At 38.1% G+C, this 26398-nt stretch overlaps 1 protein-coding gene across 2 annotated transcripts in view; it reads right to left on the bottom strand.

The window, feature by feature from the left end:
* Window positions 1–26398, bottom strand: part of LOC132148775 (protein kinase C alpha type-like) — a 169096-nt gene that overhangs the window by 33101 nt on the left and 109597 nt on the right. For both annotated transcript variants that reach the window (XM_059557477.1, XM_059557478.1), the window contains exons 4-7: window positions 23247–23358; window positions 20477–20605; window positions 3102–3258; window positions 2894–3028 (exon numbers count right to left, since the gene is read on the bottom strand). In XM_059557477.1, the coding sequence (XP_059413460.1) occupies window positions 2894–3028; window positions 3102–3258; window positions 20477–20605; window positions 23247–23358 (533 nt within the window). The remainder of the gene's footprint in view (window positions 1–2893; window positions 3029–3101; window positions 3259–20476; window positions 20606–23246; window positions 23359–26398) is intronic.

The following is a 26398-nucleotide window of genomic DNA, read 5'->3' as shown; positions in this document are numbered from 1 at the left end:
ACCAGCAGGGTGGACTATTGTAATGGGCTCCTCACCGGCCTTCCCAAAAAGACCATTAGACAGCTGCAGCTCATCCAGAACGCTGCTGCCAGGATTCTGACTAGAACCAGAAAATCTGAGCATATCACACCAGTCCTCAGGTCCTTACACTGGCTTCCAGTTACATTTAGGATTGATTTTAAAGTACTTTTACTCGTATATAAGTTACTAAATGACCTAGGACCGAAATATATTGCAGATATGCTCACTGAATATAAACCTAACAGAGCACTCAGATCATTAGGATCGAGTCAGTTAGAAATACCAAGAGTTCACACAAAACAAGGGGAGTCCTCCTTTAGTTACTATGCTGCCCGCAGTTGGAATCAGCTTCCAGAAGAGATCAGATGTGCTAAAACACTGGTCACATTTAAATCTAGACTTAAAACTCATCTGTTTAGCTGTGCATTTATTGAATGAGCACTGTGCAATGTCCGAACTGATTGCAATATATATTTTCACTGTTTTTTTTTTTATTTAATTTTATGTAAAATCATTTTCTTACTGTTTTAAATTCATTTTAAATTAGTACAGTTTTAATAATTTTAAAAGTTTTAAAATTGCTTGTTTTATTCTTGTTATTATTTTTCTTCATTACTATTTTTCTTTCTTTTATGTAAAGCACTTTGAATTACCATTGTGTACGAAATGTGCTATATAAATAAACTTGCCTTGCCTAAACACTGCACTTGATTCTTAATGCTCTCTTGTTTGTCCTCAAGCAGTTAAACTATACATTGTTTTAATACTCCAGGTCCTTCACATTCTTTGGTTTTACAACTTCTTCTGGATTGTTGAACTTTTTCCAACAGTGACAGAGAAAATTGCAAACATTCATTTGATGCTGAAGAAGGCAACATGCTGCATTAAGAGGAGTGTGTATTTTTGAGTATAATCTTTATTTTATTTATTATTTTACATTTTGTTTAGTAACAATTTAGATTAGGTAACACATTTTTACTATTAACTATTATTAAGAAATTTCCATCAACCAACTCCTAGTTACCGCTCATAGATAGTATATAAAATAACACATTTTATGTCTTATTTTCTTTAAATGGGTCATCGAATGCCCATTTTCCCAAGTTAATATGGGTTTTTATGACATTTTATTTTAACATAGTTTGTTTAAAATTTCTCAATGGGAGTGTAAAAAACACCTTCTATACCCTGTCAAAACAGCTCTTTTCAGAGCAAGCCATTTTGTAGCATTTTCCTTTAAATGTTAATGAGCTATGCTGACCCCTCCCCTCTCTTCAGGGCCGCTCTCTGAGGGACTTTACTTTAGCCGCATTCATCATGAAACTTGCTAATTAGCACATTATTTAAAAAGGCGATTTGCACTTACACTCACTTTTTCTGTTAATGAAGCTGGATCACGTATGATCTGCGCGAACATAGACACATTTATGCCCTGTGGACATGGAGACGCGTTTAGCTGTATATGCATACATTTTGTATCATATAGGCATTTCGTCCAGACGCATTGGGCGTTTTGGGAGAGTGAAATTGATATACTTTTTTGAAAACGGGTCCTAGAGTGGATAAATCTTTAAACAATACCCTTGCATTTTTGTGTGGACAGCAAATCCGTACATTTTCTGAAACGATTACGTCATTAGCCCACATTTTGCCCCTAGTAAGACACTGCTACGTCACGTAACAGCAACAACAATTGTCTTTTAATTAACTAACATTAACACAGATTAATAAATGTATTGCTCCATTTTCGTTTGTACACCACGGACAAGGTTAATGTGCATAGTTTAAGTCTGCTCCAGTTTAAGTTTATCTCTGTGGAAGAATTACAGCGCCACATGCTGGTCTGGCATGTATACTACATCGTTTTGTGTCAGTTTTGTGGTTTCGTGTGGATGTAACCGTAGGCAGATCGGGATTGCTCATTCTCTTCAAAAACAAATGCAATGCGTCTTCAGCAGCTCAGATGTCAGGAGTAATTGATGACTGCTATGTTCATTATTACACCCAACAACAGAACACCTTGATAGCTTAGTAGTTACATGGGTAAGTATGGTGACTCAAAATAAACGGTGATTTCCTAAGTGGATAAAAATGATGACTATAATGTATGGCGTCAGAGCACTTCGCAGCCCAGTGATATCATCACTGCTGAAAACTCCTCATGTTAGTTTCATTGACTGAAGTTAGGGGGAGTTTTCAGGAGTGATGAAATTACTGCGCAGAGGTCGAAGTGCTGCGAAGAGCTCATCCGCTTAGGAAATCGCCACTGTTTATTTTGTGTCACTATACTTACTCGTGTAACTACTCATGTAACTGTCTTTAAATAGGAAAAAACATGGAAGTTTTTGGTACGTAGCTTCTAAATTCATCCCTGTTTGGATCCTAAGGAATGAATGGTGCTAAGTTAAACGCTAGCATAGTGGTGCCACGTGCCACGGCGATTTAGTGCACGCACTGAGACAGGAGAGGTTCATACAGTATCAACTCGTCTAAGTTGAGGGAAGAACATAATGGAAAATGGAAAAACGGTGGCATTTTCCTTTAACATTATGCAAATTCTGCAAGGAGAATAAACTTACAACCACACCTGTATATAAGAATTATGATTATGAACTATTTATTGAACATTACTGTATTTTACCATATTAAAATGACTATAAAGCATGCCTTATGGTTTATTGCTTGAGTAAGAGCTATAGCGTGGAATTGCCAATATAACTCAAAACACAGAAATAGCATGATAGATCTATACTGTAATATCAGCCACTGTTTTACAGCAACAACATTTATTATACAACATTATATTACAGAGTCAAATATGTAAGAAAAACAGTAGCTTGTTGTGTTTGTGCTGTCAGCGTATTTGACTCACCAGCCGCATACAGGAGCTTTGATCAGCTCAGACACACCAAAGGACATGGAGCCCATGAAGTCATTACGGGTGGTTCTGTCCCAATCCCACACCTCCACAGACAGACGTCGTTCCTTATCCGAGGGCTTTAACTTACTGCACACAGGCACGTATGAGAAAACACATCTACAATTCCATGAGAGTGTGTGTTTAATGCTGACAGACTCACAAGATGAAGGACTCGTTCCAGGTGGGGTTGAGTGAGGAGCGGATGGTCCGGGTCTTCTGCTTGGTCTCATTCTTGGGGTCTGGGATGAGTTTAAGCTTCACATATGGGTCTGACAGCCCATTGGGGTCCATGGGAATCAGATTTCTGGCCTCACCCACTGATTAATAAGAAAGAAATCAAAACGTGATCTAAAGCACAGGAACAGGAAGTGCCACCATCGATATTCCTCATATTTTAAGTAAGTTGTCATAAGTACATTAGGAGGTTTACTGCTAAATAATTATCTGACAGCAACAAAGAAGTTAAAGTGGCATTTGACCTTCAAAAAAACAAAAAAAATTACAAGCCTCTTGAAAAAAAAACAGGCAGACTGCATTTCTATTATTGACCAAAAGGGGGAGAAGTGTCTCTTTCAGTCTTTCTCACAGAAACATTAGGAAGCAACTTAAACCGAGCTCCCTTTTCTCAAATCTGAATGTGTGGAAAACATTGCTCAAATCTCTTAAGAGGCTTAAATGTACAGAAAACTCATTCAGAAGGTCTGAAAGTGTTTTAGTGATAGTGGCCATTAATTTGACTCTCCACATCGCCTACACTTAGTAGCTGACAGAGAGACATCAACAAGAATCAAGGCTTTTTCCGCGGCTGTTGCTTAGATACAACATCTACGAGGAGTGCCGCGCTCAACCGTTTCTTCCTCGTGCTCTTCTGATGGAATAAGATCCATCACTGTTAATCTCCTTTCATGTGTCTTTATACATAATCTTCTGGAATTTATATATTTTTTTAAAAAGTTAAAAGTTATCCAGAAAAAAAAGAACATTTTGTATATGTAATGACAGTCTGATTATAAAAACATCAAAATTGATTAATAATTCCGAACAACTGCATTTGTTTTATTAAACAGTGTTCCATTAGTTGATCTACTGTGCAGTTAAGAGTTAAAGATTTTAACAAAACCCTAAGTATTAAACTGTAGTGTGAAGTCTCACAATGTTTCTCATGAATGATTCTTAAGGTCATGTGGCTTGTTGAAAAGGTGTGTTGTTACTTTACTAAGCAGACAATCTTACAATTTTCATCTGGCCATGCCATAGCAACAAAACCAAAATCACCCAGATACTGTAGCAACATGCTAAAAACCCTTTAGCCACCATTACTGACAGATTTCATGAACTGATTCAATATCCATTTGTTTGTAATTATATCAGGTACAGTACATTTCAATTTTTTCTCAACTACCTTACCTCTTGACTAACATTATAATACTGTACACACAGAGGACCCTGCAGGTGCATTAATATTTTATTAAATTGGTAACCATTTACTTTAAGTTGCTTATTAGCATATAGTGCATATATTTCTAGCATATTGTCTGTTTATTAGTACTCTGTTCAATATGTGTTTAAACCACATATTAATGCCTTGTTCTGAATTACCTTAAGTCAATGGCTATTCATTTTTATATATAATAATCAACAATCAAATAATACATGACTTACTGTTTGCAAGCTGTTTTATTGACATCTTGAAACATTGGTTGAGCGATCATGAGACATGATACATTTCAGTAAGTTTTGCTGCTTTCAACACTATCTAGTGATCATTAGTGTTTATTTTGTGCAAAAAATGTTTAATAAAAGACAGAATCAATGACTGTTTATAAATGATTAATCGATCAACCCAGCCCTAGCAACCATATACATGTATCAACAACTTGGAAACCACTTTCAACATACACCAACATACACATCACAAATCAAAACATTATCGCGAATCTGTGTGGAAACGATGTGAATTTGTGGTTAACATTCAGCCTGTTATTTTTCTTCAGTAGCCTATTTGTGATTTGAATTTTATGAATGGGAGATCCTCTTTTGCTATCTTATGAGCAGGGCTTCGGATGCTTATTCGAGATCTTGTTGACACGTTTTACAAGAAAAGGTAATTGCCTGATTTACTTATATACTGTACATCTATACATATTTCACTTTTTAAGACTTAAACAAAATACAGATTCGTTGGCATTCTTAATTAAAAATGACAAACAATAAAACCGTAAGATATAAAATGACAAACTATGGGCCCTATCATACACACAGCGCAATGCGACACAAGTGCAGCACAAGTGTGTTTGCTAGTTTCAGTCTGGTGCCGTTCACATTTTCCCGTCCAGCGCCACGTCGTTTAATTAGCAAATGCATTTGCACCCATTTGTGTGCCCATGGGTGTGCTGGTCTAAAAAAAAGGACCTTTTTCCATCGTTAAAATAGCAAAAGTGGATTTGGACACGCCCTGAGTGCACCTGCGCTTTACACTTTGCATTTAGATCGTTAAAATAGGGCCCTATAGCTTACAAAGCTTTCATTAAAGGGGTCATATGATGCAATTAAAATTTTTCCTTTCTCTTTGGAGTGTAACAAGCTCTTGGTGCATAAAGAAGATCTGTAAAGTTGCAAAGACTAAAGTCTCAAATCAAAAGAGATAATTCTTTATAAAAGTTAAGACTTGTCCACAGCACCCTAAAATGGCTCATTTACACATCTCTACGTCACTATGTGTGAAGATTTCCGAAATGCCACCCAAATGTTCACACACACAAAAAAAGAAGGCATACCTTTTATTCTTGCTGTTGCTGCAAGCACCATTTAGTTGAGAAGCTGTGTGTTTCATTGTGGAAGTTAAAAATACTTTGATTTGCCTTCCATAAGAGCACGATATCTGATTCCGTCGTGACTAGAGATGATCTGTGCTGGTCGCTGAGGAAATACATCAACTTCGCGCTGTGGATCAACAGATCGGCTTTTACGAAGCAGAGTCCAGCCCGGGGCCATCACATGTGGTTGCCACAACCCCCGGCCGCTCCTTCGTCGAATCCACCGGCTGTTCCTCATTATAGCCGCAGGTCGTTCCTCACTCTATGCAAGGACAGTCTGGCGCTTCTGACTCATGGTATGCAAGTAGGTTTTCATATGCAAAGGATTTGCCACTGATGATTCAAACGTTAGTTTTAAGCAGTGTAGAGTAGTCCTTATTGTTTGTCGTTTCACAAATTCAGACATGGTTTTATGTTTGCGCAGCGTGATATGCAACGCAACGCAATGCATAAAAAGACAGTATAAGTCATTATAATCAGTAATTATGTCCCCACTGGATGCAACAACTGCCTCGTTTGTAATGGGTTTTATTGTTTTTGTCCTGTCATGCCGGTGTTCTGACCGGGACATGCCTTTACAGTATATGTTGAGGGGTGTAACTTTTTTGCCAGACACTTGAAACATTTTTTCAATCACAACGCACTGGATAGCTGGCCAATCAGAGCACACCTCGCTTTTCAGAACGATGAGCTTTGTAAAAATAAAGGCGGGGCATAGAGGAGGAACAATAATGTACATTTTGTGGAAAATAATTTTTTTTTTACCTTAAACTGCATAAACACATTTCATTATACCAAATATACAAAATAATGTTCTTTTTATTTTTTTCAACATCATATGACCCCTTTAACAAGAACGAATAAGATGAGGCATGGCATACACTACATCCTGTACTATATACAGACTTATAAAATACAGAACGTTTAGCAAACACAGGATTCAAATAAAAATTTAAAATAAAAAGAGAGCTTCTATAGCATAACGTGAGGTAAACAGCACAGATAACAAGCATTTCAAAATAAAAACAAAAAGAAAACCAAATTTGTTGTCCGTGTCAGTGCTTGCATGTTTTTCCCCCACACAAATACAAAAACATGTTCACCTTTTATGGTTTAAGAATCTGTCTTTAGCTTGAAAACCATCCATCGTTTCTTCAATAATCGCATCATTTTTGTTTTATACTCATGCTGATGCAGTGAATATAAACCAGGCTGTACTCTCTAAGCGCTGAGCAGCTCAAACGATTAGCACAATTTCGTTATGCTTTTAGTTTCGTTTGTCGTTTGATGTTTATCGTATGCAACAGATATGGCAGAGCAGACGGATTGTTTGAATGCATTCACTTACTGGATTCATTGGACTGAAAACTTGCACAGAGTTTAGTGGCTTCAAATGATCCGCTCGCAAGCAGAGAAACAACTGTAATTTTGCGTAAACTGGGTTAAATTATTTTAACACGATAAGGATTGTAAAATGAATTGCATGCGTTGCAAAAGTTAATGTTGACAGCCCAAATATATACAGTATACACTGTAGCTTCATGACTCTTTCCTCTTATAGTTAATCTAATTAAGAATGTTTGGATGAAAAATGCATTTAAATCTACGGTTGATAAATGATTCAGAGATTTAATTCAATAATCATAAAGTTTCCTCATTATATTGTTACTAAAGCAATGTTTTTTTTTTTGTTTTTTTTTTAGTTTCCCATATGATGTCATCCTAAACTTAGTAAATCATATCTTACTGATCTTGATGGATGGCAGCATGAAGTCCTAAAACATTATCTTCAAAGGCTATTTTTACATGTGGCTTTCCATGGAACTTTCAAATTGCACAAATAGCCTGAGAAATATGTTCAAATGTGTTGTTACATAACCACCAAATGTCCAGTCCACTGCAGGCTGGGTAATCTGATAATGCAATCAGATGAGCGCTGTTTCTTCCCATTGTTTATCCAAAAAACAGGAAGGGTCAGCCAAGATTCATCTGTCTGACTTCAGCCCAGAATAAACATAGTCACATACAATAACAGCAATAAATCTCAATTAAAACACTCAGTGGTTTTTATCTGCTCTGTGCATTTGCACACAGAAACTGTTCCCAGAATAATGAAATGAAACAATGCATGACATTTAATGCACTTTTCATGCCAACACAGCCAATAATACTATGCATATATTCATCCTCTCTTTAACTGTTATAGCGTTTCCAGAATCCAGAGAGAGAGAGGCTGATTAGACTGAGCCACACCTCAGGCGGGACCCACAGTAAGACTTACAACAACATTTGAGCCCTCAATTACAAATTGGATCCATGAGGGAAGTGCTGATAGGGACCACCAATGTGTTTAGCTGAAGCCAAAGCTTGGGGCAAGGGGGAGGTTATGTAATAAAACCCTCAAAGAAAACAAACAGACTCCAGAAGTTCAGGTCTACAGAGAGTGTTCAGAACCAATGCGAGGACTCATATGCAAACTCTTAACTTTGAAACTTTGTTTTTTTTTTTATCCAGTGAATATCCATGACTTTACCAAGATCTTTCCAGCCATTTGGGATTATTAACTAAATATGTAAAACTGCAATTTTCCAATGTATCTAGATTACGACCAGAGGTGGGTAGAGTACCCAAAAACTGTACTCAAGTAAAAGTAAAAGTACTTATAGAAATATTTACTCAAGTAAAAGTAAAAGTACTAGTCTTGAATAGTTACTTGAGTAAAAGTATCGGATAAAAAAATCTACTCAAGTAGTTAGTTACTAGTTACTTTGGGTCATATATACTGAGTCTATTTTATTAGGATATATAGATAAAATGTATGTAATGTATGTATATATATATATATCATCAGCCTTTACTCCAGCTTTCAATGTCACATAATCCTTTAGAAATCATTCCAATATGTTGATTTACTATCAATGATGTTCTTTTTATCTTTCTATTCATCAAATAATCCTAAACAAAATCTCACAGGTTCCAAAAAAATATTAAGCAGCAAAACGGTTTCCAGCACTGGTAATAAATCAATATATTAGATTTATATTTTGAAGGATCATAACTCTGAAAACTGGAGTAACAGCTGATGAAAATTTGGATTTGCATCACGAAATAAATTATATAAGTATGTGTTATATATGTATAAATAACCTCTGACACAAAGAAGAGTGAAAACTCCTAACATAACCGCTAAGTTACTGAACATCTGAACATAACGAACCAAATGCACATTGACGGATCTTCTTTCATCTGTTCTGCAAAATGTAAACAAATGTATATTTCTGCAAGCGTAAATATTGTGAAAATATCTTTATTAATTGTGTCTAGGCATAGGGGGGTCGTCATGTGACACACAGCAGCCACAACATATTGGCAAATTATTATTAAGCATTATTATTATTATTTTTATTTTTTTCATTTTTATTAGAAACATTCCCATAAGCATGAACTATATAATGAAATATCTGGATTCTCACTTTTCATAACTTGTTAACAATGATAATATGCAATGGTCAAAGTAGCCTAATTATGTAATTTATTATAAAAACCTGTCTGTATAGGTGTCATGCCATAACATATTTTTAATACGACTTACTTTATATTAAATGTGAATTTAACATTGAAAGTCAATGTAATATAAAAACTGCTACTGTTCTTTCATTGTTCAGAAAGAGAGCAAATAACATTTACATTATCAAAGATCATTTTCACTTACAGTCTATCAATCACTCTCAGAAACTCCCTTTAAAATCACTGAAACTGTTAACACTGTGAAATCAATATCTTATTTACAGATTCGTACACACACATCTGCACTTTGTTGTTTCTGAAGAGAGAATTCGCCAGAAAGAGGTCTCCAGTCAGCGAGCGAGTGAAGGAACCACCGGCATTTCAGCGATGACTCATCGGAACACCTCTGATTGGCCAATGCTTTAATAAGCTCAACAGAATCTTGTGTGATTGGTTATAATGCGCACTGCTATAAAAACGCGTCTGTCTCTGGATCACCGCCAGCCAGCGAACACAGATCTGAATTTAGCAGTTCTCACGCCGGTGTGATTGTATCAAATACAGAAAATATTAATCGGCTATTTTTTTGTCTTTTGGAAGCTGCATTCAACTTGGTTCCCATCTGTTATAAGTTACACGTAGGCCTACAACAAACTAATGTCATAGTGGTATCGTGTACTGTAATCGAGTGTAGCCCAAATTATTACCTGTTGAACCATAGACAGCGCACGTGGTGTTCATCCAATACAGATCTTCATCGCAACCAAATAATAGCCTTTGCAGATTTGCTTTCAATTCAGTGCAGATCCATCCACATCTTCAAAGCTCTTTCTGTTCTTAAACATTACAACTCCGAGTGAACCGTTTCAAACGCTCAGCGCGCGCGCCAGGATACTGAACGAATCATTCAAACTGATTCATGAACCAATTCACTGGTTAGCCAACTGGTTTGAACAATCCTTTGAACAGAATTGACTCAAAACAATGAATCATTCGCGAATGGGCATCGCTCATTGCCCAAAGAAAAGTAGACGGCGCGTTTGGATCAAACTGAAGCATTTATAACATTTATTGCATTAAGATAAAGTAACGAGAGGAGCGTGGCCCACAGTAACGAAGTAAAAGTACATATTTTCCCCCAAAAAATTACTCAAGTAAGAGTAAAAAAGTACCCATCTTTAAATATACTCCACAAAGTATTAGTTACCCAAAAAATTTACTAAAGTAAATGTAACGAAGTAAATGTAACTTGTTACTACCCACCTCTGATTACGAGCTATGCTCTCAATGTCAAATGCAGAAACATTAATTCATGTGTTCATGACCTCAAGGTTAGATGTTTTGCATCTGATCACCATGTCAGAGTTTTTTGTACATTATGTACATTATCCCTTACTAAATAAACTCTTTTATCATCACCAAATCTGCATTCATTTGATTTGTCTATCAAAAATACAGGAAAAGCAATTTAAAATGTTTCCTATTTTAATACATTTAAAAAAATTAATTTATTCCTTCATCCCATTACTCCAGTATTACAGTGTCAGTTTATTTATTTATATTTTTTTTATACTTAAAGAATTTGCCACTGATGATTCAAACACAAGTTTTTAACAGTGTTGAGCAGCGCTTGTTGTTATAGTTCAATATTTAACAACCACAGTTTGCTAAAGATGTTTTTGGGGCACACACCTCAGATCTATCCAGTTTGTGAACCACTGGTTTCCACACTGGTTTCGTTAAACAAAATAAATGATTCTATTAAAAGATTGACTCAAAAGAATCATCTGTTCACGAATTGGATCATGAACATGCATTACCACGCCAAAGATGATCTATTCTTGAAAATTTCGAATGAATAAAGAATCCAAGTTCATCTGTAAAGCACATAGAGCTATCGACTGACTTTATAAACTTTTATTTCATGCATGATTCGTATGGAGAAAATACTCTCAAGTTCAACAGTATGATGAATAAATATTAATTGTAGCACTTTACAATAAGACGTATTTTGTTAACATTGATGTATTAACTAACATGAATAAACAATGAACAATACATTTATTACACAATTTATTAATCTTTGCTAATGTTAATAAAAATAGAGTCATTCATTGTTCATGTAAGTTCACAGTGTATTGTTTACAAACACACATTGTGATTTTAATAATTGCATAAGTAATTTCTGAAATTAACATGAACTAAGATTAATAAATGCTGTGGAAATGTTGTTCATTATAAATGTTATTTATATATGTTAACTAATGTTATTAACTAATGTTAACTAATGACTCTAGCACTGAAACCACCTTAACATTTTACAGAGTTTAATGTAGCAATGTGGTTGCTCAGTTTTTCAAGATCAGTTTTAATCATGTACAACCCGAATTCCGGAAAAGTTGGGACGTTTTTTAAATTTTAATAAAATGAAATCTAAAGGAATTTCAAATCACATGAGCCAATATTTTATTCACAATAGAACATAGATAACATAGCAAATGTTTAAACTGAGAAATTTTACACTTTTATCCACTTAATTAGCTCATTTAAAATTTAATGCCTGCTACAGGTCTCAAAAAAGTTGGCACGGGGGCAACAAATGGCTAAAAAAGCAAGCAGTTTTGAAAAGATTCAGCTGGGAGAACATCTAGTGATTAATTAAGTTAATTGATATCAGGTCTGTAACATGATTAGCTATAAAAGCTTTGTCTTAGAGAAGCAGAGTCTCTCAGAAGTAAAGATGGGCAGAGGCTCTCCAATCTGTGAAAGACTGAGTAATAAAATTGTGGAAAACTTTAAAAACAATGTTCCTCAACGTCAAATTGCAAAGGCTTTGCAAATCTCATCATCTACAGTGCATAACATCATCAAAAGATTCAGAGAAACTGGAGAAATCTCTGTGCGTAAGGGACAAGGCCGGAGACCTTTATTGGATGCCCGTGGTCTTCGGGCTCTCAGACGACACTGCATCACTCATCGGCATGATTGTGTCAATGACATTACTAAATGGGCCCAGGAATACTTTCAGAAACCACTGTCGGTAAACACAATCCGCCGTGCCATCAGTAGATGCCAACTAAAGCTCTATCATGCAAAAAGGAAGCCATATGTGAACATGGTCCAGAAGCGCCGTCGTGTCCTGTGGGCCAAGGCTCATTTAAAATGGACTATTTCAAAGTGGAATAGTGTTTAATGGTCAGACGAGTCCAAATTTGACATTCTTGTTGGAAATCACGGATGCCGTGTCCTCCGGGCTAAAGAGGAGGGAGACCTTCCAGCATGTTATCAGCGTTCAGTTCAAAAGCCAGCATCTCTGATGGTATGGGGGTGCATAAGTGCATACGGTATGGGCAGCTTGCATGTTTTGGAAGGCTCTGTGAATGCTGAAAGGTATATAAAGGTTTTAGAGCAACATATGCTTTCCTCCAAACAACGTCTATTTCAGGGAAGGCCTTGTTTATTTCAGCAGGACAATGCAAAACCACATACTGCAGCTATAACAACAGCATGGCTTCGTCGTAGAAGAGTCCGGGTGCTAACCTGGCCTGCCTGCAGTCCAGATCTTTCACCTATAGAGAACATTTGGCGCATCATTAAACGAAAAATACGTCAAAGACGACCACGAACTCTTCAGCAGCTGGAAATCTATATGGGTCTATATCTATCTAGGCAAGAATGGGACCAAATTCCAACAGCAAAACTCCAGCAACTCATAGCCTCAATGCCCAGACGTCTTCAAACTGTTTTGAAAAGAAAAGGAGATGCTACACCATGGTAAACATGCCCCGTCCCAACTATTTTGAGACCTGTAGCAGAAATCAAAATTGAAATGAGCTCATTTTGTGCATAAAATTGTAAACTTTCTCAGTTTAAACATTTGCTATGTTATCTATGTTCTATTGTGAATAAAATATTGGCTCATGTGATTTGAAAGTCTTTTAGTTTTCATTTTATTAAAATTTAAAAAAACGTCCCAACTTTTCCGGAATTCGGGTTGTAACTGTGAATAGATCTGAACAAATAAATGAAGTGTTACTATGCACAGGCCGTATTGATTACAAATACTTAAATAAGATGAGTAAAAAAACGATTGCAGGGGATAGACGGCCTGGCACCCTTAGGACCCACGAGGACACAAGTGTGCATGCACGGGGAAGAGACCGGTTTTCCGGCTTCGGGAGAGGCGTGTGGGCTTTTAAACAGTGGTGGTGATCAGGTGTGTCCCATCACACGCCGCCTGCCCTGGCTGATCCAGCGCCCCTCCTCTCTCACTCCTGGTGAAGTGCGGCGATTTGGGATGACGTGCCGATGATAATTAGGGGGGAGGCCGCTGACTCCTCAACCCCCCCCAAGGAACATCCCCATCATCAGGTCGCCGCCCACACCCGAGTGACACCTTTCTCAACCAGGCTCCAAATGGTCGGAGTAGGCGGGGTGGGGGATTCCTGTCCGGGAAGATCTCCCTCTCGCACCGGGTTTTAATTGACAGCCTCTACCAACCACAGGGTAAAATGACAATAAAAGAGAAGTCACTTACCCCTTTTGTGGCTGGGAGGCTGTCTCCGTCGTTCCTCCGTCCCAGTCCGGGTTTTCCCAAACTTTTGCTTGCGAGAGGGAGTGACGCCACCAGGTGTTTCCCAACTGTGCTGCCTAGGCTCCGCCTTGCCTGCATTCTCCACAAATGTGGCAGGAGGAGCAAACGACAGACACAGTGGGGGTAGCGTCAGGCCTCGGAGAGGCTTTTATTAATAGAAAATAAACCAAAAGAGGGAATAAAAGTCCAAAGGGGAAGAGTGTGCAAAATAAACAGGGAATCTGGTGACCTCGTTGTGCTGCGGGGTTCGTGTAGGTGGGGCAGTGTTCATGAAGGAAGGGTCCAGGTAAGGGGCGGAGTCCATCGGCCACACATGCTCCCCTCTTCGGTCCGGGGCGCGAGGGGCGGTGGCTTCTTCCAGCGGCTGCATCCTTCTCGCTGGCCGCAGCGCTTGCAGAGGAAAGACAGCCTGGAATTCTAGCCTGATGGCCGGGTAAACGGTGCGGTTCTCATCCGGGCCGCGGGTCTGGCAGCTCACGTCTCTGGTGGCGCGGGAGTCCCTCAACGCACCCTTCCTGGACCCACAAGTACACCAGTGTGCATGCACGGGGAAGAGACTGGTCTCCCAAGAGAGGTGCGTTGGGCTTTTCAACAGCGGCGGTGATGAGGCTCCATTTCCTTCAGGTGTGCCCCATCACACGCCGCCAGCCCTGGCTCATGCAGCGCCGCTCCTCTCTCACACACCCTCTCTCCTGTTGGGAGCCTGGTGAAGGGCGGCAATTTGGGACAGGGTGCTGATGATAATTAGGGGGGAGGCAGCTGAGTCGTCACAATATGTAATCTTATCAAAATATATTCTAAGAGCTTAGGTTTGTTATTTACTGGAAAGTTATATTTTACCTGGTTTCAATGATCTAATGCTGCATTTAGAAACACACCAGCAAATCCTAAAATAGACAACAGTTTACAGATGTTTTTCAGTGGCAGCAGAACTATGACTAAACTTTTGAGTGAAACTTGTCTACTTTTTTCATACCTTTATTACATAAAGAATGGCATTGGTTTTGTAAATTTTTGTTTAACGTTATTAATGAAATAATGTTGTTCAATTAGCATGTTATTATGTTTTGTTTGGTAGAGCAAAGAACATTTACAATATCAAAGAACATTTACACTGACATTCTAGTTCGAGCACTGATCACTGAAGCTGTTTACACTATGAAATTAACACCCTACAGATTCGTACACAAATCGGCACTTTGTTGTTTCTGATAAGAGAATTGGCCAGAAAGAGGTAACCTATTCAGTCAGAGAGTAAATGAAGAAAACACATTTTGGTGATGACTCATCTGAATGCCTCTGATTGGTCATTGCATTCATAAGCTCAACAGCACTGTGTGTAATTGGTTAATGTGCAGTGCTGTAAAAACGCATCTGTCTCTGGCTCAGCGCCACCCAGTGAATGCAGATTTGAATTTAGCATCTGATAATATGACGCGTTGAACATTATAATCACATCGGTGTGATTGAATTAAATATAGAAAATATTAATCGGCTATTTTTGTCTTTTGAAAACTGCATTCAAAATCCACTTGGCTCAAAAATCTGACCGGGCACATGCGAAACATTTCCATCACATGCTAGAGGTATTCAGCCAATCACAATTCACTGGATATCTGGCCAATCAGCGTACACCTCGCTTTTCAGAACGACGAGCTTTGTAAAAATGTACGCATTTCAGAAAGGCGTGGCATAGAGGAGCAACAATAATGAACCTTTCTTCGAACCTTAAACTGAATAAACACATTTCGTTACCCTACATACACAAAATAATGTTCTTTTTAGCAACGTCATATGGGCCCTTTAAGTTAAAAGATGAAATAGGTGTAGAAGCCAAAAAGTATGTCTAATGAAACTGGTTGACCAAACACTTCCTTCTAGCAATTCTTGTATCAACCATTTGCTTATTATCCAATAAGTGTGTGTTGCCATTAAAAACCCGTTTAAAGAGTAACTAAACCCTAAACCAACTTTTTTTAGTTAATGATCTGTAAGAATGGGGCTTTATTAGTGCTGTTCATTGATTCGAGTAACTTTTTTGCCATTTCAGTATAAAGTGTTTTAATTCTACAATAAATGGTGTAAAAACGTCTGAGTGCTGCCCTCTTCAGGTTGAACGGTGGCTACTGCAGTTGACTTTTCCTATTGGATGTTGCGGTGGCAAGTGACGTAAGCGGTGGCAGGTGACGTAAGCAGTTTCCAGCCCACCACGCCCCTTGGTACGAGCTACCACGCCCTCGTCAGTATAAAACCATCTTGTTCCGTCAAAATCACTGTAGTGAGTCAGGAGTTGGAATTGCGAGTATTGAAAACGATCAGGATAGACTATTAAAGCATCTATTTAGCATATCAATTATAAAGTTATTTATATCTTCAAGTTAGCGTAGACTTATCTGTATTTAGTACAGTGGTCAGAATGGTACGGAGGTGTGTTGCTGGTTGTGACATCACTGCTGGACTGCATAGTTTACCAGCAGACTTTAAAATTAGGCGCCAGTGGTTGCATGCATTTGCCCTGGAAGACCGTGAGTTCCCGCCTAGAGCTGGAGTGTACAGACTGCATTTTACACGGGGTTGCTTCTCCAACGCAATGGAGGTGGAAATGGGCTTCTCCACACAGCTCGCGCTGAAAAGCGATGCAGTGCGGGAGTTAAGACCGCAGTTTGTGCCAGCGGCTCGATTTGATATGAACAGACACCTCGACATCCTCCACTTCAGGTGAAGGTGGGGGAGAAAAGTCCTCTACTTCAAATGATCGCTCTGTTGCAAAGCTACTTGCGTCATTACAGTCACTCTCCATTTTAGCTTCTCTGACAGCAGCTGTCAATCAATCCATCACTGCGGGTCTTAGGTTCGCGCCGCACTCGCTCAGCCCCGCCCTCGGTTCGTCCCCTCTATCTCCGCTGTGATCTGCCCACTTTTCAGCATTTTTCAAATATTGTCAGTGGGTGGAGTCAGGCTCTGACCAGGTGTTTAGTTACCCTTTAAATGATGATCAGCATTCAACACCTGGACTGAAAAGCATGACTAAGGAGATGATAACTAATAGCCCCGTTTCCACCACAGGAACTTTACCCAGGAACTAGGGACTTTGGCCTGGTACTCGGTGTGTTTCCACCGCAGGAACCAGGAACTAAATAAAGTTCCGGGTAAAAAAATGCCCCTCAGAAAGTCCCTGCTGGCGAGGTACTACTTTTTCAAAGTTCCAGAACTTTCGGGGGCGGGACTTGGGCGCCAAACATCCTGATTGCATCCTCAACAGCATTGGTTGAGTTTAACCACCATTTATTCGGATCAACATTTTCAAAATATTGCTGTTATTGTGTCATGAAATGTAATTTTAAAAGTATTTCAGGCGAGAATGTAGTTGTTTAAAACTCAAATCTGTGGTTTATTTATAAAGACAGCCCCTATTTAAAAATGTGTTTCGCCGATCTCAGAGATGGTCAGCTCCACGCGACCAGCGGGAGCTCAGTCCTCATGTATCTGCCGAGAAGCAGCCTCACCTCGGCTAGACCTTCTGATATGTGCCGCTGGCTCTGATGTCTCTTTAGTGGTTAAACATAAAATATAATTTGTTTTGGGTAAATCTAACAGGTTATCTTTGGTCTGTATTCAATTTATCTATATGTTAAAATGAAAATAAAAAAGGCAAATTTATATAATATTTCGTTTCATTGTAATGGCTGTATATACACATATCCCTGAACTAAGTACATTTCTGCAGCTGTTATTATGTTTAAATGAAAACAAAGGGAGACAGTGGTATTTGATATCCTATTTCTTTTTATTGTAAATATACAGAGAGGAAAATTGCAGTAGCCATGGTCAGCTGACTGAAGTTATCAAGTACACTGCTGTTTACAGATTTACCGGACTTGCTCGTCGCGGACATCACACTCCCTAGTCGAATGCACAAAGTCTGAACTACCGAGGAGGATGCACGTCCAAAATCAGCGTACTTTGTATTGAGAAACGCGCGCAGACCTACGTCACCAGTCTATTTGCCTAATCTTCCCGGTACTTTACACCGCTGTGGAAAGAAAGCAACAGGTCTGGGGGGAAAAAGTTCCTGGGAAAAAAAGTTCCTGGTACAAATGTTCCGGGTAATTTCGGTGGAAACGCCGCATAATGTAGTGTAAATAGGGATGATTGAATGTTTTCAATCTAAAACAAAAGTTTTTACGGTTTGAAACAAGAGGAAGTTGAGTAAAATAAATATCCTTTAAAGGGCAAGAGAAGATGGAAAACACAGTAAAAGAATAAATAAATCAAAACTATATTTTTTTGTGGGTGTGTGGTGAAAGAACCCACGACTGACATCATTAACTGCAGTTCAGAGGGAAATAAAATGCAATAGTGTAGAATATGGCTCCTTCTACACTATAATCACTTTTTATGACTTTTAATAACTGTAGAACTTCCTGAACGGGACTCATGGTGAATTCTCCAGATAATCATCAGTGGATCAGTGTGCAGCCCCTGCCTGACTTCAGCATGTCTGTGTGTAAGGTCAGCGATAAGCAGAGATGATATTCTCACAGCAGGGAAGAGGTGCCAGCTCACAGGAATGTGTTCACTGGAACAGAAGTCTCTGAGTGGCCCCAGGCTGGCATACATGCCTCCTCCTCCACATAAACCCCCACCATCACACCAGCCGGGCATCGGGCCAGACATCTGGCACTTAAGCTCCCTCATACCTGCTGCCTGCCTTAGTCCTGCTGTGACCCTGGGCCATCCACACGCAAAAACACGCTCAGTCTCTAAACCCACTCAACCCTCAACACATGACCAACCATGACAGTTTAATGCTAATTAGCAGTTTGTGGAAAAGCATCAAAGTATTATAAAATCAGAGAAATAAGGATCACGGAAAGAGATCAAAATAGGAACATGTTAAGTGAATTATAAAAATAATGTAGAAGCATTAAAATGACAAGAGCTATTTGGATAAATATAATTTTGTTAGGACCACTATTGTGAAAATGATTGACACTTTGCATACAGTTTGGAATGGCGGCATGGTTCTATGGTTAAGTGGCTGAAAAGAGCAGCATGCCCCTTTAATGCAGTACCTGAAAAGATTAAGCAACAAGCATATGATCAATACCTGAAGTTTAAGCAACAAGCATGTTGCAGTTATCCAGATGACGTTGTAAGCATTTGAATAACAACCTTTAGTAACAAAATGTACATACTGTGTGTTAAGTAACAAGTATGTTACTGATACACTAGATAGTTTTAAGCAACAAGCATGTTACTGTCTGAAATGCAGCATGTTGGAAATAATAGTCAGATAAGCTTAAAGAAATGGCATTTCCAATTCCACATGAGCCTTAAGCAGCAAGCATGTTTCATATATCAGATATCCTTTAACAACAGCTTTAAAAACAAGCCTCTGCTGTGGTAAGTTTAACTGGGTACCAGAGTGTTGAAATACTGCCAATCAGCCTATAGCAACAAGCATGTTACTGAACAACTAGCCCTTAAACAATGAGCAATATTTGACAATTCCCTGATAACTTTAAGCAATGAGAATAAAAGAAGAACATTAGCTTGGCTTTGTCAAGACATTCTTATATGAATAAAAGGTGAGATATAGCCAGCTCTGATGTGGATACTTGATCCCCTTCTTTATATCTTACTCCTTGCACCAGGGAGATCTTGTGGGGGAAGTCCTAATCCTAAGGTTGTGGCTTTGAATCTTGGGCCGGCAATACCATGACTGAGATGCCCTTGAGCAAGGCACCAAACCCCAAACTGCTCCGCGGGCACCGCAGCATAAATGGCTGCCCACTGCTCCAGGTGTGTGTTCACGGTGTGTGAGTGTGTGTGTTCACTGCTGTGTGTGTGTGTGTGTGTGTGTGTGTGCACTTTGGATGGGTTAAATGCAGAGCACGAATTCTGAGTATGGGTCACCATACTTGGCTGTGTGTCACGCCACTTTCACTTTTATTCATTTTTGTATAAACTGTTGTTGATTCAATCACATTGGCACAACTTCAGCAATGACTTGCAGGCAAAGAGTCCATGTCAATGATAGGGCTGCAAGAAGCAGTACCCACTCAGGTCACTTCAAATCTTGCAGCTCATATCAATCAACATGGCAAGTTCATAGTACACAAATTTGAATCTGGTGAGAGACCGTGAGGGGAACGAACCCCTCTGCATAGTTTTCACTGTACAAATTAAATAAGTGACTTTGCAACTACATGCCAACTTCCAGTAATTAGAACATTAGTATAATGTCTGCTAACACTTTATTGTAATGCTCATGTTTAACAATAAGGATGCAGACAGCAGAAAGCATATTAGGCTGCTGTCACTTTAAGACCTAATTCACAGATCCAATATATTGACACATATCTGTTTTTCTTAAGCTATAACAGACTGTGTGCCGAGACTGGGATTTTGACATATTTTGTGTATATTTATCTGATCAAGCATGATAAGAAATGGCTTTTTTTGTGTGCTTTGGGTTTATTTAGCTGGTAGGCAGCCATGTTATATGACAAAATAAAATCTTTCAGGATGATACAAAACCTGTTTGTGATTACCCAGTCGTGATTTTTTGTCTACCATATTCTGGGATATTCCCGATGCATGTGGGATGCTGACCTGTGACATGGAGTCTGTCTCCGCTGACCTCGATCTTGAGGAAGATTCTTCCTCTGCGTTCGGTGTGGTCGGTCCCGCACAGACTTGGCACGTTCATCACACACTGTTTATGAACGTTCATATCACAGGCTGAGAACAAAAGAGAGAACCATCTATAAATGCTACAGGATTACACACAATAAAGTCAACATAAAATTACATTCACAACCCAGTTTACAGTGGCAGTGGACACCCCTGACATCTGATAGGCCATCCCAATAATTACTATGTTACTATTTCACTCCACTTTCTGTGGAGTGAAAAACATCGCAGAGCAGAGAGGACAAAGACAACAAGCTGATGGACACGACAGAGTAGGAAACAAAGTCTCAGCATTCAAATTATTCATTTAAATTTTATTAAGAATTTAAAATGATAAATACAGTCTTGGAGCTTTTTAGTAGCTTTTCCTTAAGTTCTAGAGAAGCAGGAGTGCATTCTTATTAGCATGAAATAGAGATTGAATGAACATCCGATCCATGTTGAAAGATACACTACAACTTACTGAATGTATAGTGTTTCATGTAATCACTCAACGACTGTTTCAACTGCGGAAAGACAGCAGCTAAAAATATTTACAGATGAAAATCCACTTTTTCCAAATTAGTAGAAAAATTTACAGTAGAGAGAATTTTGCAAACATTACATTTAAATGTTTACTCATAATTGCTTTTTTATTACAATTAATATTTCATTTATTTGATCCAAAACACAGCAAAAGCAGTAATATTGTGAAATATTTTTACTATTTAAAATAACTGATTTCTATTTGAATATATTTTAAAATGTCATTTATTCCTGTGATTTCAAAGCTGAATTTTTTAAGCATCATTACTCCAGTCACAGATCCTTCAGAAATCATTATAATATTTTGAATTGCTGCTAAAAAAAAAAAACAGTTATTATTATTATTATTATGTTAAAAACAGCTAGAATTGTTCCAGGGCTCTTTGATGAATACTTCCTTGTTAAATTTTTTAATATTTTTTAATATTCATTAAAAAATGAATACTCCCCCCCCCCCCCCCCCCCCCAAAAAAAAAAATAAAAAAATTTAAATACTGACACCAAGCTTTTAAATTCTATGGTGTATAATGTTACAAAAGCTTTTTATTTCATATAAATACTGATCTTTTGGTCTTTCTATTCATTAAAAGAATCCTGCAAAAAACGTACTCAACTATCTTAAATAATAATAATAGTAATAATAATAATAAAATGTTTCTTGAAGATCGTGTGACTGGAGTAATGATTCAGCTTTTAAATAACAGGAATAAATTACATTTTAAAATATATTCAAATAGAAAGTAGTTATTTTAAATAGTACAAATAGGACAATTTTACAATATTACTGCTTTTGTTGTATTTTGGATCGAATAAATTTGCAGGCTTGGTGAGCAGAAGAGTATTCTTTAAAAAAGAAGAGTATTCTTTGCTCCAACCACTGGTTAATGAGATAATATAATACGTTTCAGTAAACTAACATTTGAAGTCACGGTATAAATGTATAGCTAATGTGGGGTAATGTGAAGTAATCATGCTTTTTTATGCCAGGTTGGAGTTATATACTGGTTTTCTTGTTGTGGCTTTATAAAATCAGTGTAAAAGCACTCATGGTCGTAGAAAGTCAAAAAGAAATGAGCAGCACTCTCTTCCACCCTAAATACCCATGGCCTTGAACCCCCAGTTGCTCCCTGGGCACTGGATATAGCTGCCCAATGCTCCGGGTGTGTGTTCACGTCTCACTGCTGTGTGGGTGCACTTGGATGGGTTAAATGCAGAGCACCAATTTCAAGTATGGGTTACTGTACTTGGCAAATGCCATAACTTTCATTTCATTTCATTGAAGGTGGCCTCTGTAGAAATCGCTTTTGGGTAGAAATTATCTTCGGGAGAAACTGCATTCCGCTATAATGGAGTGCTAACTGACAAAATGTCCCCCTCACTTCTGAAATGATGGCTATCGGCCACTGGAAGCCATACATAGACCACAAACCAGAAAGGTTTAGATAATTTTCCGAGGAAATATTTGTAAGAATGTATACATATGTACATCAGTATGTCTTATCCACATCCACTTTATGTTTGTAGGAACAAAGTGCTTTTGTTGTGTAAAGATCTGTTGTGTTGACTTTTTTTTCTTTTGAATGACATCCACTGATGAATTGTTCACATAAGACATTGAATTTGCATTTTACGGGTGAACATGATGAATTTCATGTTAACGGCAAGCATGTTTGTGCACAAGCAAACTTTGGTTGGAGTGTTTTTACAGGGGTGACAGCAGCACCAGGCCAATGGCAGAGAAAGTGTGTGTGTAACATGCTAAGGTTGAAGTTGATTTGTGTCGTCTCAGAGAGGTGTGGATGAGTAGATTGCAGGAATGTAATTACAAACATGCTGCTATTCCCACATAAATGACTTCAATCTGTTCTCGTTAATATCTGTGATAACATTCCCATTAGAGCCAGAGCGCTCAAGAGAAACAGGAATGCTCTGGTTCAAATGAAGGAGGCATCTATGCAAAATACAACTCTAAGCACATTTGACCTCATTATGGATGAGAAAAGAAGAAACAGATGAATTTTGTAGAGCTGGTGGCAGGGGCTGCACTTTCACACTGACCTGAGGCCAGTTCTTTTTTATTATGTTTCAGGTTTCATCAAGATTTAGTTAAGAGAAGATGGTCGTGCATGAGTGCAAAAGGGCATGATGAGAGGTTCTCACTCACTGTCGCATTTCATCCCCTGGTGGATGAGGCCGTACAGCAGTGATCCGCAGTGGTCACAGAAAGTGGGACTGCCGTAGCTGTGGATCTTGAACTTGTGCTTGCTTCTGGGATCCTGCAAAAAAGTGTAAAAGAGAGGAATTATTTGCAGTTAAGACTAATGAAACAGTTCACGGAATCCCAGAAACGAGACAGCATGTTAGCGCTTCCAGTTCTATTGCACTGAAGTCAATAGTTTATTTTGGTTTTTGGTTAAATGCCTGAAATAAGGTCTGTGGTGAACGCAAACATTTTGTTCTATGACAAAGTATCAGTAATACCCCACTCTTGATTTTTTAAAAGCTTGAAAAGCTCTTGAAAAGGGACTTTTTCACTCTTACAAACCATAAACTAAAAAAAAAAAAAAAAAAATGACTGGCATAATTTTAATAAAGTGCAAACTACCTTTAGGGAAATTGTAATTAAAGATTTTACAGAAAAACAAAATTTTTTACAGGTGTTTCCTGAATTATTACGATCACACACCTTCACTGTAAAATAAAATGGTCAAATGAATGGCAAACAAAACCGGTAAAATTATAGTAAAACATCATAATTGAAATAAAGTGCAAAAATGTGTACATAAAATGTAATTATACATTTTACAGACAAAAATGAAACATTTTCTCAAATTATTTAATTGTAAAATGTAAATGTATCAAATTCAGTGGTCTGATAGTGGCCTGTGTGTTAGAAGCTCTTCATCTTGTGGATTACCATTAAAAGGATATGTTCATATGATCTTCATTATCGTCTTCATCATCTTCCTAGCAGCAGCGTGACAAGTACTAATGGTGCTTGATTTAGCAAATAGCACTGATAATCGAAATATTTAATATGCCTCATTGAAATCAGGAGGAGAATTCCAAGGTGACCGTCAACTGTGAACCAAAAGCAGTTATTTAACAGAGGCTGACCGCGACAACATGTCAAATGTCTCAAGCTTTCCCATAACTGAACCATTAATCTGACATTAAAAAAGAGCTGTCAGACTCTGGTTTAACTGCACGTCAGAACTGCAAGGGGATGCTGAGTGAAGTCTGACTGTTAGGAAGAGTTTTTATTTCCATACCAGAAATTACATCCTTCCACAGCAGTGGAATCTTCCACATAAACATTTGCTGTAGTTGGACAACACAACATAAAATGCTATGGCTAACGGTTTCCCCTCCGTGAATGTTTTTTTTTAATTGCCCTTTCACTTGGTCACTCTCTGCTTCTTCTTCACCTGTGTTTTAATCTGGAGATTCTGTACTCTTATACAAGATGTATAATAGCATCACCTACCATATAACAGTGTAAACATAGAAAGGTAGGGAAAGAGTTAAGGGTTGACCCTTGAAACCTTAAGCTTCACAAATCAGCCATGGTAGGTACACTTCAGGGACCAATCACAAACAGAATCAGGGTTGCTTGTGCACAAAAAAACTGAAAAAGGAGAGACTGATGAGCTCTATTCTGATTAGCTGGCTTGGAGTCAGGCTTTATGGGTTTATCAGTCCACTGGGAAACAAAGCCATGTTTACAAGTTCCCATGCTGCTAATAAGATTTTCTGACAAAGGACTACAAAGTTCACAACGTTTATGGCATTGAATATTTGAAATATATTTCACAGTTTTCTTTGAGGTATTAATTAGCCTTGGGATAAACTGGATATCCCTGAGTCCAACAGTTTTCGGCTTTGTTTTCAGAGTCTGTGACGGAGAATTATTACCCATTATTATACAGAATGCTACAGTATTATTCAAATAGCTGCCATGAACTTTGCTGCACATCTATTATTTCTGGTATTTCTGACTTTATATAAGAACTATCTGTCCCTCAACATCAAATAAAAATAAAAGATGATCACTTAATGTAAGATTAGACTGATCCTTGCTTATTTGGTTTGTGTCAGAAAGTTTGTTGGCTATATTATTTACTATGTGGTCATTTTACATGCATGCAGTTGCTATGTCAAAATCTGCCCACTTTGAATACTACATATATTTATACTATACAGAACATCCAACTCAAACCAAATGTACTAGCCTTCCCACAATATATGATTTTAGACACAGCTAACTTATTCCTGTCTAAATCCTGGCCAGGATGTCCTGCAAAGTGCAAAATAATTCAAGTCAACAGTCAAAATCCTAGCTATGCAACAACCAGGCATTACATGCACTATAGTACTAGGCACTTTAGTAAATATGCATAACTAGAACTAAAGCAGAAATGCAGTGCAATAATTCTCAGCTCAAGCATTGCGGTTTCTGAAGAGCAGAAAATGAGTAGCTGTGTTCAGATTCACCTCGTGTAGTGTGCTATTTCCTCCAGACAGCTTTTGTCACCCTGTCTAAGTACTAATTGAAAAGGCCAGAGTGCAAGCAAAGCAAAACAGATGCAGTCTGTGTGCCGGCCTCCTGGCAAATGGAGGAGTGTGTGATGAAAACAAACAGAGGACAGACCCCAAGAACCCAGTGATTGGCACAGAATGAGTCACTGAAGCACTCTAATTAGTACCTTGGCATATTAAATAGCATTTCAGCTTTTTTTTCCTTTTGCTGGCTGGTCTCAAGCTGCTGGGACAGAATTTTGGCACAGAATTAACTACCGATAGCTGCATCCCAGTTTCCATAAATCTACTATGCACTAAACATATTTATTTTGCTGGTGATGGGAGAGGACATAGTCTTGAGCAGATGGTGAGATAGTGAACCAGTACTGGGACACACTACTATGATGCCACCACATTGTTATGTACTGCTACCTATTACTTTAAAATGTTATTTTTAAGTTCATACATTTCAATGAGTCAACGTAACAGCATTTGGAATGTCAGCTGAAAAGTTGTGGTGACTACCATTTAAAAAAAGACAAACATTTTTTTCCTTTTAGAATAAAGTGCATGAATCTGCTTTGGCCTCACATTCTTTACATCTTTATGCAATTAAAAAAAGTAGAAATAGTGCCAAGATGTAGCTTTGTCCCTCAATTTTGTTAGTTATAAATACTAACTTTTAGATTATTTATATACTAGTGTACTTCTGTCAGGATACACACTCGGAGACAAGGGAAGTGAATCCAAACAAAGTGTTAATTTACAAGAGTAAAGTGCGAGATGAGTGATGAG

Source organism: Carassius carassius, chromosome 9 (genome assembly GCF_963082965.1).
Source record: "Carassius carassius chromosome 9, fCarCar2.1, whole genome shotgun sequence".
Classification (NCBI taxonomy): domain Eukaryota; kingdom Metazoa; phylum Chordata; class Actinopteri; order Cypriniformes; family Cyprinidae; genus Carassius; species Carassius carassius.
This window is presented reverse-complemented; position numbering and strand designations above follow the sequence as displayed.